Raw genomic sequence first — 16,879 nt, forward strand, 5'->3', positions numbered from 1 at the left:
ATGAATTTGCTCTACATTTCTTCTTCTCTAAAAAGACAATAATAGAGAAGTGATGGATATTTCTTCAGTGATGAAGAAATAAAATGTTACAAAATGAGTAACTGGGTTATTTTTTAACCTCTCTACGATTGTTTTCCTCGTACGTAAACAATTAATAAATAATACTACGCATACAAACACACTGCTTGGCACATAGTAAGAACTCAATAAACATTAACTATTATTATTATTCAGTATCACCCCAAACATTTTCAGTTGTCTTCAAGATACAGGAAAAAATATGAAAAGATGAAACTATTAAGCTCTCTACCTTAAAACTTCCATGATTATTGAGGCTTTGGTGGTGGACACGGTATGAAAACATACATTTGTAGAGGTTTAAACCTATAACTCCTAAGACAAATACAATGATGTAAACCATCTTTACCTCAATAAATAGAATTGAAGAGGAGACAGAGAGATAGATAAGGAAAAAATTTCATGATTAATATATATACTTCCAAGATTACAAGAATTTACACCTTGGGCAAATTTAAGTCCTCAGTCTGAAATAGTTTTTTTGTTGTTGTTGAGCTAAAAGTTGGTAAATATTAAGATTATAAAAGATACACACTTACCAAAATATCCCTAAGAATAAATTAGATGCTATTCTTCAAAATACTTTAAAAACACATGCTCATTTTTAGTTCTTTATTCAGAACCAATAACTTCGGTCCCACAATTAGTAACCTCAGTCCCACAAACATTTAAGTGCCTTCTTCTATTGCTTACCACCCCCACATCCGAGTAGGTTCCCTTCAGTACTTCAGACACTAGATAAAAGAAAGTTGGGATCTCTGAGTATCTGTGATGTCACCCAGTATCAGGGTGACATTACTGCCCCCCAAACTCACTTAGCACACTTGCTGGCTTATCCGTGGCCCTATGCCCTTGGAAGCATTGCTCCCTAACCTTGACTTTGAGGATTACTTCTGCCATAGTTCTTACGCTCAGTGATCAAGATCTTCTAATGGAATTTCTCCCTTTTATGTTGTTTTATATGTTATTTTCCCCTTTTACAATGACCTGATGGGATATCATTTCTTCATTCACTAATCATAATTTCTCTCTTTTCTCAACATCAAAAGCAGTTACATTCACTTTTCATGTCATGTACCTCTCTGGTTTTAAGTGCTGGCCTTGTAAATCAGAGTATTTCGATTATGAATAGGGAGTTGTTAAAAGTCATTCTGTTTGACTAGCAATCTTTTAAGGAAATAGTTACTAAAAGCATTCTACTTTTCTAGTAAAAAAAAAAAGGAATATAATTTCCACCTATTCCTGGTTTCTTAGGACCATTGTCACTTCATCAAGAATTAAATACCTTTCCAAACTTTTCTTATACTCACTTCCTAGATCAGTACTACAGCTAAGGTTTTTTCCTTTAAGAATGATCAGCCATTCCTAAGAAAATTAATACATATACAGGGCTAACAGATGATTGCTTTGCAAAAGACTGATTTCACAGTGCTGGGTAGAACATGAAAAGAGGAAGGGAAGATTTTTCTTAAAACCACATAACAAAGAATGGAATTACCTTTAATAATGGGTATATGTCATAGTTGTTCACATCAGACACAAGGTCTCTGGTGACAAGGCTCGCCAGGACTGCATGCCATACTATAATTTCATCTTCTTCAGCAAGATACTTGGTTAAATCAAGAGCTATTTCAATATCAATATAATTGTTTCTGTTTGGTTTAAAAAAACACACACTCAAATAAAACCTTCACTCACTAAATGATTTGCACACTTCCTATATCTGTTCCATGCATGGTTCAGTGCCTGACTTAACAAGGCATGTAAAATCTAACAGCTGGAGGGTAAAAGGCCCATCTCATTGAAAAATGGAACCCAAGCAATATCGACAGACTCTCCCTTTCAGTTTGGCATGTACAAGTGCTCAAAGTCTTGGGAGCTGTAGAAAATCCTGGCCAAGTGTTGGCAGATTATTGGGCAATAGAACATTTGTGCATCTTATGAAAGTGTACATCTTATGAAAGTATAAGTTTCAGTCAACAAATATTTATAAAAAGCTATTCTCTGTTAAATAGCTGTTAGCTACTGGTGGGTACACAAACTAATATATAAGACACCATGCCTATGTGCCATTGAGAGGTTTATTACTTCAGTGAGGAGCTAAGATATATGCACAGGGAGCTGTTTTTGAAAGGGTCTAGGAAAGGCAATGGATGTAATAAAATATGCATATGATGGAAAAGTCATAGAGGACTTCCTAGAGGAGGAACTGCAGAAGGGCAATGAAGGATGGTAAGGTTGAAATGGGTAAAGAGAAAGAAGAAAGTAGGTTAGGATGAAGGTAAGGAAAGAAGACAAGAAGAGATGCAGGTTTAGAAGTCATCAAGATATCCTTCCACGAACATTTTTTGAGTGCTTTATATCTGCCAGGAACTATATAGGTACATAATACAATGACCACTGAAGCATAAGAATGCCTGAGTTATCTAAGGGAGAAAGGAGAAAATAACATAGCCATGACTGACCAGAAAGATGTCCTAATAGCAGGAATAAAAGTTAGATACATCAGGAGAACCAGGTTTGCAATTGAAGTCACAAGAAATTAAAAACAAAGGTTCCAGAAGAAGGCCAAAATATCAAAGTCATGGTAATCTTGGGAATTGTTTCAGCTTAGTGGTGAGAAAGATGTGTCATAAGTCACAGTGGGAAGCATTAGTAAAGAATGCTCAAATTAAGGGTAAAAAAGAATTTTCTTGTCAAGATATATGCCAGGCCAAAGAAACAGAACACATTGAAAAATTTCTCTTGCATACTCCCCTAATTTTATGGTCTGACAATTTAAATTCTGAACACAAATTAATTTAAATCGTCAAACACTTAACAGCATGGCTTCTATTGAACAAGTTTAATATAAATAAAATCATTAATTCTGTACTAGTTACAATACAGACCATATCTCATTCATTATACATACAATCATTACCCTTCAATAAGAGAAATCACTTCAAAATCTCAATTGACATTCTCTTTTAACAACTTTTTTAACAACTTTTTAAAGGAATATGTCAGTTACTTTATTTCTTTAACTTCTAAGACCATAGAAAGATATGAACACATTTTCTATAATCTTCCCAGATTTATATATTTTAATATTTAACAGTCTGTATTAATGCAAGCTTTAATTACTTATATTTTATCTACATTTTTATTCTTTTTTTAAAAAAAGATTTATTTTTATGCAAGAGGTGCGCAGGAGGGTGAGAGGATTCACCAGAGACAGAGTGGGGGGCAGAACAGGCAGACAGACAGAAAGCACTGCTGAGGGGAGCAGTGGGCGAGACAGGAGAGGTCTGCCACAACATGAGGGTAGCTCCCTGGCCGGCCGGGAATCGAACCTACGCTGCAGAAGCTGCAGACAGCTTCACAGCTCTGAGCTCAACCTGCTGCGCCACCAGGGAGGCCCTACATTTTTATTCTTGATTGGGGTTTTTAAAAGAAGGGGAGAGTAGGAGGTGGAAGCAAAGAGGAGAGGAGTGTCTAATGGACTATGGTGGAGGACTGTGGGGTTTTGGTGGTGGGTGTGGTGTGGTGACATGCATCTGAAGAGGGTATGTCCGTGAACTATACCCCTACAGTGTTGTATACCAACATAGAGTGTTGTAAACCAATGTTATCTTAAAAAAAAAAAACACACACACACTTTAAAAAGAAAAGAAAAAGAAATAATAAAATAAAAAGAAAAGACTTTTACTTTTTGTAAATAATCCTATATTCAAACATTATTATCTTTTCCTATTCATAGCTTCACTCCTGCGTGCTTTTAGATATTTTCCTTTAAGCTCTTTCTTTTAAACCATTGAATCATCTTTGCTGTTCTTTTAAGACCTTTAAAAAAAATTTCCATGGTCAGCTTAAATACTTTTTCACCAACATTAATTTGATAAAAAATGTATTAAAAATCTGATAACAGATTGTCAAGTTTGGACCTGAGAAGGAACAGATTCCTTCCCTTCAAATTACTGTAAAAAAACACTTTTATGGCTTTCCTTCTAGCAGTAGGGAACATTATTGTTTTTTCCTAATAGACTTTTTTAAAATTAGCTTTTCCAATTTTTTTTTATTGTAATAGAATATACATTACATACAATCGACCAGCTTAATCAGTTTTAAGTGTACAGCTCAGGGGAGTCAAATACATTCCTAATGTTGTGTGACCGTGATGACCATCCATTTCTACTACTCTTCCTCTTATAAAACTGAAACACTATACCCACTGAAGAGTAGCTTCCCAGTCCTCCCTCTCCACCACTTCCCCTCCTAGACACCAGCAATCACCACCTACTCTCTGTCTTTATGATTCTGACTATGCTAAGTACTTCATATCAGTGAAATGGTAGTTTTATGACTGTCTTATTTTACTTGGCATAAAGTCCTCAAGCTCCCTTCATATTATTGCATATCCTGGCAACTTTCACATTATAAAATTCCACTCTAATCAGAAAATTTTACCCTAATCTGAGTAAGTTAGGTGTATATACTAAAGAACCAATTTCATAGTGATGAGGTTACTATTTCTCTAAATTTCTCAATATAGAGAAATTTAAAATAATTTTTCTCAATTTTTTTAATATTCTAAAACCATGAGATAGAAGAAAATATACTCACTTAGACAAGGAAAAGGCATCATCAATCAACTGAAGTCTGTGAATAACAGGAATAGCCTGCAAATTAGATCAAGAAAAGATGAGAACATCTTTTATTGAAAAAAAAAAATCTTCAAAATAATATTTAAAGACCATCAATGCTTAGAAAGCACTTTTATATGAGTTATCTCATGTGCACAGAAATGATCATTACTAAGGATAGCCCCATTACTTATTTATTACACATCTGTTTTTGATAAATGATCCCTCTGGGCATTAATCATAAAGCTTAAATATGAAATAGAGTTATGCCAAAATACTCCCTGAAAAACAGCTTGTTAAAAAATAAAATGGGAAGCCAAGTTTAAAGGATCTCTCCAAAACAGAGTATACATTCAATTGAATTATAATGTTCAAATCGAGGAAATTTTTGGCATAGGATGTCTTAAATAAATATTGTTTAGCTCTATTTTGGTAATATTGAGGAATTCTTTTAAATGGTATCTGTCATCTCCAGATTTCACTAATTTGACACAATCCTGTTAACAAAACCCACATCTCCAAGACTAAATTGGCTTTTTAGGCATCTGCTTGAGCTCCTTCTCGGGTTGCCACACCCCTGGGGGCTCTACTTGAGCTTCAGTGCGCTGGGGGTCCCAGAGGCTATGGCATCCTCAACACCTCCAGGCAAGGCATATCAAGCATTTGGACCCAGAGAAGTTACCTTCACAACATCCCCTCAGGCATTTGAGCAAGCCAAGCTTAATTCTTTCATTAGTACAATCTTGCTATACTATATGGACTTAAGCATAATCTTAATGTAGTTTTTCTGTTACTGATAATGCTTATATTTTCTAGATTAATATTAACAGTAAAAATGCAGTTGTATTTGCTTTAGGAATAATCAGTCTTGGTATTTCATTAGACCACACAATGGTCTTAAGAAATCATAAGCATCATGTTGGGGCTGGCCTAGTGCTTCCATGGCTAGTAATAAGGAATCAATCTGCTATGAATTAGTAAGAATTTAGTACATTGAAAAAGACTTTAAAATAAAATATTATTAAGTGAGTTTTATAACTTTATTCAAAAGCTCAAAGGGAATTTAAAAAAAAATATTGAAGATGTTCAGAAAACCTGAGTTGAGTCAGGTCTCTGTTAAACATAATATGTGCATCACGTCATTTAATCTTCATGGCAACTTTTTAAGATCAGTCTTTTAAACTCATTATTATGCAGATTAGGAAATGAAGGCATGATTGGCCAAATTAAAGACCCAAGGTCAAACATCTAGTAAAGAAGGAATAAAAGTAGGAACTCATGTGTATCTGATGGAGACCCAAGCTCTGACCAAAAGCAGTGAGACAGCTGAGCATCTCAGAGAACTTTGCAGGAGAGAAACACACCAAGCCACCATTTAGTTCAACACTCTCATTTTATGGATGGAGTCTCACTGAACTGCCCAAGATTTCACAACAGAACCGACTCCACAGAGTCCAAAGTCAGATCCATCTCCAAAATGCAGGTTTGGTAATTAAAAATCTGATTAATTCAAGTAGCCAGTACTTTAATAGTTATACATCACACAATCATTTATACTTGCTTTGCAATTTAAAGTAGTATGGGATTATTATTGATACTTGGAGAATTAAATTCTTTCCTCTGAGGGAGAATATGATTTTTAGAAAATTGAAAATTTCTAGCATACTCTGAGCATCTGTTTTAAGCTTAAAATTATTAAGTATATTTTACCTACATCATCTCTAATTGTTATATTGAATAAGAAAGATAGAATGCTGTCCTCATTTTAAAGTGAAGAAATGGTAACAGAACATTCAATAACTTTCTAAAGATCACAAAATGAATGATTAACTGGTCATAGATTCTGATTTTTATTTAGAAAGGTAAAGCTGTTGGGAAGAAGTGAGATTAATATTCAAAAGCATGATACAGCAATCCTAACCAACCCCTTTTTCTAAGAATAAGGAAGAAGATCCAGTATGACTGGGAGCGAGAGCTTATAAAAGCTCTGCCTGTAAAAGGCAATGATACTTAATAAAAGGTACAAAAAATAAAAATCCTTACCTTAGGGTCTTTTTCAAGTTGTTGAATTAATCTCTCCCAACCTAACTTATCATAATTAACTCTATAATATCCAGTCATATTCAAATTTAAAATCACCCAGTCATGATCTGCATCTGAAACTTGCATTTCAGGAAATACTTCTACAAAGGAAAATGTCAAAAATAAAAAAAATAGTTAAAAACATAGTTTGATGCAATGTCTATATTATAGCCTCTTCATTCTAAATAATAAACTCCTGAAAACACAAAAAATAAAGGGCATCTAAAATATGTATCAACCTTAACCACATAATTACAGTTTTCCACACATAATTGTTTTTAATCAGAAATGTCTTTTAAAGTTCTTTGTTTAATAAGAATGATATAATTTAATTTTAAATGGAAAGCTTTTCAAAAGCTAGATATTTCAATTTTTACTCTCTGTCTTTATACATATATTAATATATTCATGTGCATAAGTAAAGACATTTTTAAAATGTGTTACTTACTGCTGTTTTCATCTAGCCAGACTAATGACTGGGTTGTTCCACTTTTTATCCAAAGAATAGGGACAATCCATGTGTTACTTATTGGAAAAAAATTAAAAATTCAGTTAATTTTCATACACAAGAGTATTAACTGTGAGTCAAAATTAAACGAGATGATAAAATAACCAACTCAAATCTTTGGTTATTTCCTCTGAATATATGGGACTTTGTTTTTAGGGTTATTCACTGTTGTTTTTAACAAGCCAGTTTTGCTTGGACTATTTATTTATTCTCTCTTGTGTCTTAGAGATTTACTTCTTAACACTAAGGTGGTTGCCAAGACTGTTTTGTACCCAAAACCTCCAAGATCTGTTTATATTAAATTATAGACACCTGGACTCAGTTAGCGGTCATTTAAATGTTGCAGACAGACTCAAATCCATTCATGCCAAGAGAGGTGAAGAGCAATTTAAGAAAATCTTGAGAGACATTTCAAAATACTTTTCCACCGCAAGCTTTCTCCTTCTCCGAGAAGTGTTCGGCCGTAATCGGCCAGAGCAGTCTTATTTACTGAAATTCAATTCTCTCCCACATTGGTCAACGTGTCCTGGATGAAGCAGCTGACCACAGAGAGGACATTAGTCATCTGTCGAGACTCTCCTTGCATTTGGGGCAGTAACCAGTCTTGCTCAAATGCCCACAAGTCTGGTTTCTCAAAGGCTTTGAACCGTGAGTCTGTGTTTACCTGCTAAGGGTGAGCTAAAGCACACCTCTTCCCAAAGGTCACAGGCTATTGAGAAGGAACCTTCTGGCATTTCGAAAAAAGAGTAGTGGGACCTGGAAATTTGGGTCATGGTATTTTTTGAGAATTAATTATTCATGTGTGCTGATCCTTCCGACATTGAGATGTAAGGAACAAAAAGTTTATCCAAAATAGCTGACTGGCCTGTACCCCAGCTCTTGTATGAAAATGAAAAAACCTTAAAAAATAATTTTAAAAAATAGCTGAAAATTATCAAGTCAGTTAAGACAGGGATGGGAAGGGGAAAGTGCTGAACACTCAACTCCCTATATTCATCACACTCATCATTTCATTTTTACAACAATTCCTTTGGATATGTGTTATTATGTTTGCCTTATAGATAAGGCAACAGAAACACAAAGATTTTAAATAAGACTTACCTAAGGTTTGAATTTTTTTAAAGATTTATTTATTCATCTATGCAAACAAGAACTGGGGTACAGGCCAGAGGCGAAGCAGGGTGAGAGGATTCACCAGAGACAGAGTGGGGAGCAGAACAGGCAGACCGACAGAAATACACTGCTGAGGGGAGCAGTGGGCGAGACAGGAGAGGTCTGCTGCGCCATGTGGGTAGCTCCCTGGCCGGGAATAGAACTCAGGCTGGAGTGGTGATAGTGCTGAGACTTAACCCCCTAGGCCACCTGGGAGGGCCCAGGTTTGAATTTTTTAAAAATATTTATTTATTTATGCATACAAGAACTGGGGTACAGGACAGAGGCACAGGGGGATGAGAAGAATCACCAGAGAGAGTGAGGAGCAGAACAGGCAGATTCACTGAAATACACTGCTGAGGGGAAGCAGTGGGCAAGACAGGAGAGGTCTGCTATGCCATGTAGGTCAGCTCCCTGGCTGGCTGGGGATCAAACTCAGGCTGGAGCTGAGACTTAAACCGTAGGCCACGTAGGAGGGTCCAGGTTTGAATTTTTTGAAGTTGATATTTGAACCCTGGTTAAGGGAGTCATGGTTCTATTATAGATATGTGTGGACTTGGACAGAACTGTTCCCCAAGCATGCTGTTACCATGAGTTTCTATTTCTAGGGATGAGAAGTGGAACTTGTAGTGGGGACCCTTTTCTCTTACCATGGGGCCATCCCCAAATCCATCTCACGGCCTCTCCAGTAGGACAAGGGAGATACCTAACACCTAATGCTTTGCCTCTTTTGTGACCTGAAACCTCAGGGGAGAGTCAGCACTCTGGCCTTGCTTAGGACATTGGGTGCTCCCCTCCCCCCAGCACCGTTGGGTATTCTCCTCATTCCAGGCACCACCCCAGTGTCACTGGCATATAGGGGTGTACCCAGGAGGGTTACGTTTCCTCACCCACAGACTGGGTTCCACTAGATCAGAGTTCAACCCCAGCAAAGGTGTAGACAGGGGAGCAAATCTACCTACTTGTGGGGTAGAAGAGTCTGATTTTTAACCTTTCCAAGATAAAAAGGCTCCTGTTTCATGATACCCGTGGATACATTTAAGGTGATAACTGGAAAACCACTCTGGTGCGTCCAACTGTCCATTATGCTTTTCACTGTTGCCGGCAAAAGAATTTTACTCTGGTCATCTATGGCCTGTTTTAAAAAAGCATCACAAAAGCAGACGTTTATCATCAAAATCTTTTGAGGTAGCAATCTGCTGAAAGAAACTACATCACTATTCTATTCCGCATGTACAGTAGATAGGAATTCCCAGCAGGGGATATTCTGGACCTAATTCAGAACTCTGTCCCTTAGTTCACTCATTCACTGAACACATCTATGAATCATGTATTTGTGTGCCAGGGTCTGTTCTGGGCACCAGGAAAACTGTGGTGAAAACAACCCCAGACATAAGAAAGTTTCACAAACAAGGCAAAACTCTTTTCCAGCAGCACAGCAATACCCCCACAGCCTCTCCATATTGTTGTGCTTGTTCATATAAAACATCAATTCCAAAGAACACCTGCACCCCTATGTTTATAGCAGCACTGTTTACAATAGCTAAGCTTTGGAAACAACCCAAATGCCCAAAAATAGATGACTGGATCAAGAAGATGTGGTACATATATACCATGGAATATTACTCAGCATTCAAAAAAGATAAACACATGCAATTTGCAGCAACATGGATGGCGCTGGAAGGGATCATGCTCAGCGAAATAAGCCAAAAAGAAAAAGAAAAATACCGGATGGTCTCACTCATAGCAGGAATCTAGAAAACTTAAATAAGGGACCAGGAAAATGAATAACTATAAGAAAGTGAAAATCAAAATCAACAAAAAACTATGAACCAGAGACACTTTTAGGGGGGCAGGGGTGGGAGGGGAGGGATTGGGGTCAGAATGGGGGGGCTGCAATTGTATGGGGAATATAACAATAAAATTTATTAAAAAAAAAAAAATAAAAAAAAAAAACAACTTTGCAAAATCGTGTTAGGAAGTAGGACAATTACCATTTGAAAATGCCTCCACAGATCATCTTGCTCAGCATTTGAGTAAGAGAATGCACCCAAATATGACTGTAAAAGTAGAAAAGTAATGGTTAAAATAAATACACACCTGGGCAAGTATGCCTTTCAGGTCACAATGATTTCATAGACTCACCTTAAGTGCGCTGATAAATAAGTTCTCATTCAGGAAACTAGAAAGCATTCGGGCCAGAGAAGCTCCCTAAGACAGAAGAAGCTGAACATTATTTGAACAAAATTCAATACAAAAGATTGATACATTCCATTTTGATTAGCAATACTCTGGGCTGTGCTCTTGAGTGCACAGTGCATTTTAGTTGAATTTTGGATTACTCCAAAATATGCTAGCAAAATGATAGACTGTCAGTAATTAACAGATAGAAGGAAAACTAATGTCCTACATATGAAAAGTTGAGGCTACACAAAATTTTTACTTGAGATATTTATATATTAGAAGTAAATTTCCACCAAACTGAAGGATTTGCCCTTAAAGTAGCAAGTTAAGTCTATTTATAATAGTGGAAAGTACTGAGCACTTATTATAGACTTGGCTCATATGTGCTTGAAGAGAAGTGATTTAACTACATTTTCTGAAATCCATCCACTGAATAAAAATAAGGTGACTTGTATCAGAGGTGACAGAATAACACATTAGCTTATGGCCCTTAAAATCCATTTTATGCAACTTTCTGCAAGAATTCAGGGCAAATGGAAATCTATTATTAACTTTACCTTGTTGTAAGTAAATAAGTCAAAGAGTTCATTTATTTCACTTGTCTCTGTGAAATTTTCCACCTTCATGGACACAGCTCTAGACACCAGGGCGTGGTCTTCTCTGAGTACACCATGCAAAATATTTGAAAAAAATACCTCATTCTAAAAGGAAAAGAGTGACCATATTATCTTCTGAGGTATTGCAGAAACACTGAAGTCAATGTTTCTAAAATACTTTCAAAAACTGACATTAAAGAAAAATAATAACAGGGAAGTGAGCTGGGAATTGCAATCTGCCAAAGAAATCAGGACTCCTGGAATAATAAAACTCTAGGTTATTTCCCATTTGATATCTCTTTTTACTTCAAATTTTAAAAAATCAATTATGAGAGCTAATGTGGTTTCCCAGGAAGTAATCTACATTTCGCATAAAGAAGTCCCTAGCAACCCAAAGGGGCCCTTCAAGGAATACCATCTCTGGGTGGTTTAATCCTCTAGGATTGTGATGGTAATTTTATGAGCCACCCCTTAAAATTGATCTCTTTTTTAAGGACATTTACAAACCAAAGGCCTGCCCGATTTACAAACACACAAGGATGCCAATGAAATAATTTGTAATTGGAAATAAATCCACAGACTAGACACTATAGTTTATAGTTTGTACATTATGAGAAGGCAGTTCATTATCTTTTAATCCAAGTACAGAACTCTCTGAAAGGCTTGAGCTCTCTTAGACTCAAGCAAAGACTATTTCTCCCTGAAGGAAAGCTAGATGTAAACCAATGCCTAGCTAAGGAGGTGTGTGGGATGACAGAGCAGAAGAGAGGGCAGTGGAGAAGCTGCAGAGTGAGCTAGCTCCTACCCTGGAAAGCTGGGGGAACCTCCCTCCAGCTCCCCATTGATTCTTTGATTCCTTAGTAGTGACAGATAAACCTTGAAATTCTTCCCCACTTGCATTTGCCAGTGTTCCAATCAACCCCATCCTATTAGCATATTATTTTTAGATTTATTAATATCAGTGATGAGGCTATTATTCAACTGTGCTCTTCTAGAGATGAGAAAGTCTGTTGTTTACAGCAATGCATCTCAAACTTGAATGTGAGTAAGGATCACCTGAGGATTATTGTAAGTCAGTTGATCTGGATGGGGGCCTATATTTCACATATGCTACCAGATGATGCAGATGTTGCTGGTTTGAGAAACACTTGGAGCAGCAAGGGCTTAGAGGAGACATTTGCATAAGTCTGATCTTATTCATTCATTAAAGATACGTTTTATAAATTTAACACTCAAGAATTCTTGTAAGGGTCTCATTGTTGACTAGTGTGTCACATAAGCAAATGCAGAAAATGAATAAGAGACAGTCATAATACCGTACTCTTAGGTTGCCATCATTCCATGGTTAGTACAAGATTCTGACAACAAAATGGTGATTACCAGAGGGGCAGGGGAATTGGGGGCAGAGGGTAAAACAAAGGAGGTCAAATGGATGGTGTTGGATGGTAACTAAACCTTTGCTGGTAGGTGTGGTGTGGTACATACAGATGCCAATGTATGAAGCCATACAACTGAAACTTACAGTATTGTAAACCTATGTTAATTAAAAAAAATCATATTAGTTCAGCTCATTCCCATCTTCTTTTCTATGTATTTATTTATTCTCACAGTTGTAAAAACTTTCTCTCCTGCTTAGCTTGTAATACCATTCATATTAACATTTTGCATCTCATCTTTATAACTATCCCTATTAATGATTGGAATAAATTGGAAGGGAAAAAACTTAACAGTGATTATTACAGGGTAATCAAATCACAGATGACTTTCTTCTTTTCAAAGAATAACAGTTACAACTTTTGCAAAAGTGAAACATTTAAATAAATAAATGCATAGCAGTATAGGTCAACAGACCATAACTGACATAATCAATTCCCTATTAGTTAGGGATTTAAGTTGCCTCCAGATTTTTGCTATATATAATAGAGTTTTAATGAACACTTCCATACATAAATCCTTTCCCATATTTTGTGGTTTACTTTCCCTCAGGATGGATTGTCTGTATCTCTTCTGCTGTCTGGTATAAGTTTCACATAATCTTGGTATCATAGAAATCACACAAGATAACTGCAATGAATGAAGCATGCATCCCAGACATCACATAACATGCACATAACATGCATCCCGGAAGTCCTTCTATTCCCCTAAGTAGGTCGTGTTTGTCCCAGCCTGTCCCAGCCCTGGTGGAGGGAATCACTACATAAAAAAATGATGACAGTTTTTAAAAATGTATCTAGCCATCACATATAGTGATTGGATAAAGTGGATTTGTACACACCATCACCTTCTTCCTATAAGCTGTGAGATCTCAGAAAATAAGGCCTATTTCTATTAAACCCATTGTTATATGAAGAAATAGAACAGTATCCACTATGATAACTGTACATGGAATACCACTGTGGTTAAAAGCACAGGCTGTGGAGTCTAGCTACCTGGGTTTGAATGCAATCTCAGGCTCTTAGCAGCTATGTGACCTATGAAAGGCAATCAACTTGACCTCCCTGAAACTCAGTTTCACCATCTGAAATTGGGGGGAAGCAACAGTGTCCTCATTAGATTAATATCAGGGCTGAATTAATTTACATAAAGTTCCTAACACCGTGCCTGGCAGATAGCAATGCTCAACAAGGTTTAAAGTCATTGCTGAGACAACTTGTTAACATTGTTCTTACTATTTCTGCAGAGCTGCTATGAAGATGGAATCAGATAATGTATAGAATACTCTACAAGCACATAACAAGTGCTTAGTAAATGACCATTATCATAACAGCTCCTGGTTGATAAAAACAGGCTGAATGACTTTAATGAAACTTATTTCATAGATGAAGAACAAAAGCTTACAAGTAAATGTTTGACTGTTTTCTTCAACTACAATGATCAGAAAAGAGGAAGATCTAATTGGCTGAAAAGTGCCCACGAGCCTTTCCCTCCACCAAGTCTGCTGCTTCCTGAGACCAAGAGAAAGACAGAGAAACATCAGTGAGTAGCAATGCAGAGCTGGAGTTTCAGGGGCCAAGAAAGCGATTGGTCTTTAACGCTGAGTCACTCAGCTAATGTTTTAATGACTTTCAGTTGCAATTAGAGCAAGACATAGAAAAAAAATGCAAATATGTTACTGCATGTGGTTCTGTGATTCTCTTACTCAATTTCAATCTATTAGATTAAAGGAAGCCAAAGTTCTTGACGTTTCAAAGATCATTGAAACAGGGCCTTAAGCTTTTTAAAAACAAAGTTCACCCAATGCCATTTCCTCAAGCAATGGGCTCTGAAGCTCTTTTGGCAAGGGTATATCCATTCAGCTCCACCAGTAACCGAGACATGCAGATTCAAAAGAGTGATTAAGAGTAATGTTAAAAAGAAATAACTAAATGCTGCAGAAAGAAGCTAACCTTACAATCATCAGTAATATGTTTTCATCGAGTTTTCTCAGATATGAGAATATCTTAGGTATTTTAGTTGCACTGAGGTAACTGATTGATGTTAATGATATGTTCTATTCAATTAAGAAAATAGAGGGTAAACTTAATCATGATATGGGAATCGAATGTCTTTCGTTATTGACTCTAAGCATGGAGTTAATTAAGGATACAACCAAACACTTTCAGAAACAGCTACCCTGACCACGTGTAGATTTTGTTTTATAAAAGAGAAATATAAACAATTTGGTAAATACCAGAGTATATAGAAAGGACTTTTGAGGACAACAGATATTTATTCTATGTAATAAGTTTAACATATAAAAAAAGACCAGTATAAAGAACACACACTCCATGAGGCCAAGAACACTCCCGGACACCTTCTCTGCAGAGTATAGGAGATTAAATAATGGGCTTTGCAGTCAGAAAAACCTGGAACTGAATCTCATCTCTGACTTTAATAGCTGTGAAGCCTTGGATGACTTAATGTTTCTATGCCTCAGTCTCCACAATAACTACATCCTGCTACTGCTCTGAAGATTCTTTAAGATGATATATGTAAAGAATTCCCACTGACTGACACTTAAGTCCGAAAAGTTCAGTGAATGGGCAATATATTATTATTGTTTTTATTGTCATGATATGCATCACCAGACTAAGCCTGGACAACTGGGTTACAGTCACTGTTCTTTCCTCATTGGAAAAACGACCTTGGGCAAGTTACTTAACCTTTCAATTCTTAATTCTCCTGATCTATACAATGATGTCTAAGCTCCCCTTTGGGACAAACATGTGTCTCTGCATATCCAGGGAGGGAAAAGCAGAGGTACAATAGAGGCTTGACTGCTAGAGCCAGGCATTTTATAGGATACCTGCAAAGTGTAGGCAGTGTGGCATGGAACTGGGGTGTTAAGAGGCTGCTGTAGCAGAACTTCCCAGAAAATGCAATTTCACAAACAGGTAAAAATGTGTTTTGTTTTTTTTTTTAAGTTTCTGTAGAGTCAAGAAAGCTTTGTCAACTTTTTCTACTATCAAAAAATCAATGAAGAACAAATCATCTATTGGCAATCTCCATCATTTCATAAAATTAAAATTTTACCACCAATATAATAGAAAGAATAAATTTTTAGCATCTCCTCAAAGTGAGCAAACAGCCTGTAAGGAAGGTCTGGTCAGTGGAGATGTGTATTTCAATAGCAATAAACTCTTTGAATGCATGCAGGTAGTGGGGCGAGGAAAGAGGCCAAGAAACGAGGATTGGAAACACTTGGGAGGTGAGATGAGCCGGAAGAGGCCAGCAGAGTGGAGCACGAGCCTCAAGCCCCACACAGAGAGGACAGGAAGCTGAAACAGGAGGAAGTGGGGCTAAGGGAGACCTCTGATTTGCTATACAAAGTGATGTCTGTGTCAAGAGATGATATTAAGTCTAAACATTTAATTAACCAAATAAAATAAAATCAGTGTGGCTTTATCATGCCATTTTGAAAGCATGACTTAATAATTCTAAATAAATTATCCAAAGTATAACTTACAGTCAAAATAATCAGATTTGCATATCCACTAATTTACTTTTAAGTATTATTATTTACTCAAAACAGCAAAACAATCTCAGTATAACATATTTGTACAGGTATTAATAAATAACAGCTATATCTTATATGAAACAATATATCTGCAATGTACATAATGCAGCATGTTATCATTAAAGTCATAGACTGCTGAATATCACTGCATTAAAATTTAGTCTAGATAGGTATAAGTGAAAATAACCTAAAATCTAACACATGGAAAAATTACATATATACACAAATACATTATAAGTTGATGGAATAAAGTATGTCAGCCATTAAAATCTTGTTTTCAAAAATGACTTAATGATTTATGGAAATGGCAATGATAAAACAGGAATTATTATGTATAATTTCCACTTTAATGAATAGTTATAACAAGTAAATGCCTGGAAGAAGAAAAAGACAAAATGATAATGCTAACATCTCTGATATTACAAGCAAGATGTATTCCTTCTATTTTTCTGTATTTCACTCATTTTCAACAATGAATGTGCATCACTTTTATAATTAGGAGAAATAAATTACAATAAATTTAACAGACATACTTACTTTTGGGAGTTTGGGATTGAAGTAGTTAATGACTCCAAACTCAAAATAAGATGCAAAACCTTCATTGAGCCAGATATTGTTCCACCAATTCATGGTAACCAAGTTTCCAAACCACTTTTGC

The 16,879-nt window shown here is 36.2% G+C and overlaps 1 protein-coding gene across 1 annotated transcript in view; it reads right to left on the reverse strand.

Annotated features, from left to right (window-relative positions):
* The window catches only part of LVRN (laeverin), a 74,372-nt gene that overhangs the window by 20,420 nt on the left and 37,073 nt on the right, over positions 1 to 16,879 (reverse strand). The window contains 9 exon segments of the mRNA XM_037509486.2: positions 1,577 to 1,730; positions 4,684 to 4,739; positions 6,747 to 6,886; positions 7,234 to 7,310; positions 9,408 to 9,580; positions 10,440 to 10,505; positions 10,591 to 10,656; positions 11,187 to 11,330; positions 16,759 to 16,872. Of these exon segments, the coding sequence (XP_037365383.1) occupies positions 1,577 to 1,730; positions 4,684 to 4,739; positions 6,747 to 6,886; positions 7,234 to 7,310; positions 9,408 to 9,580; positions 10,440 to 10,505; positions 10,591 to 10,656; positions 11,187 to 11,330; positions 16,759 to 16,872 (990 nt within the window).

The sequence above is a fragment of the Talpa occidentalis genome, unplaced genomic scaffold (genome assembly GCF_014898055.3).
Source record: "Talpa occidentalis isolate TD23 unplaced genomic scaffold, MPIMG_talOcc4v2.1 talOcc4.13, whole genome shotgun sequence".
NCBI lineage: Eukaryota > Metazoa > Chordata > Mammalia > Eulipotyphla > Talpidae > Talpa > Talpa occidentalis.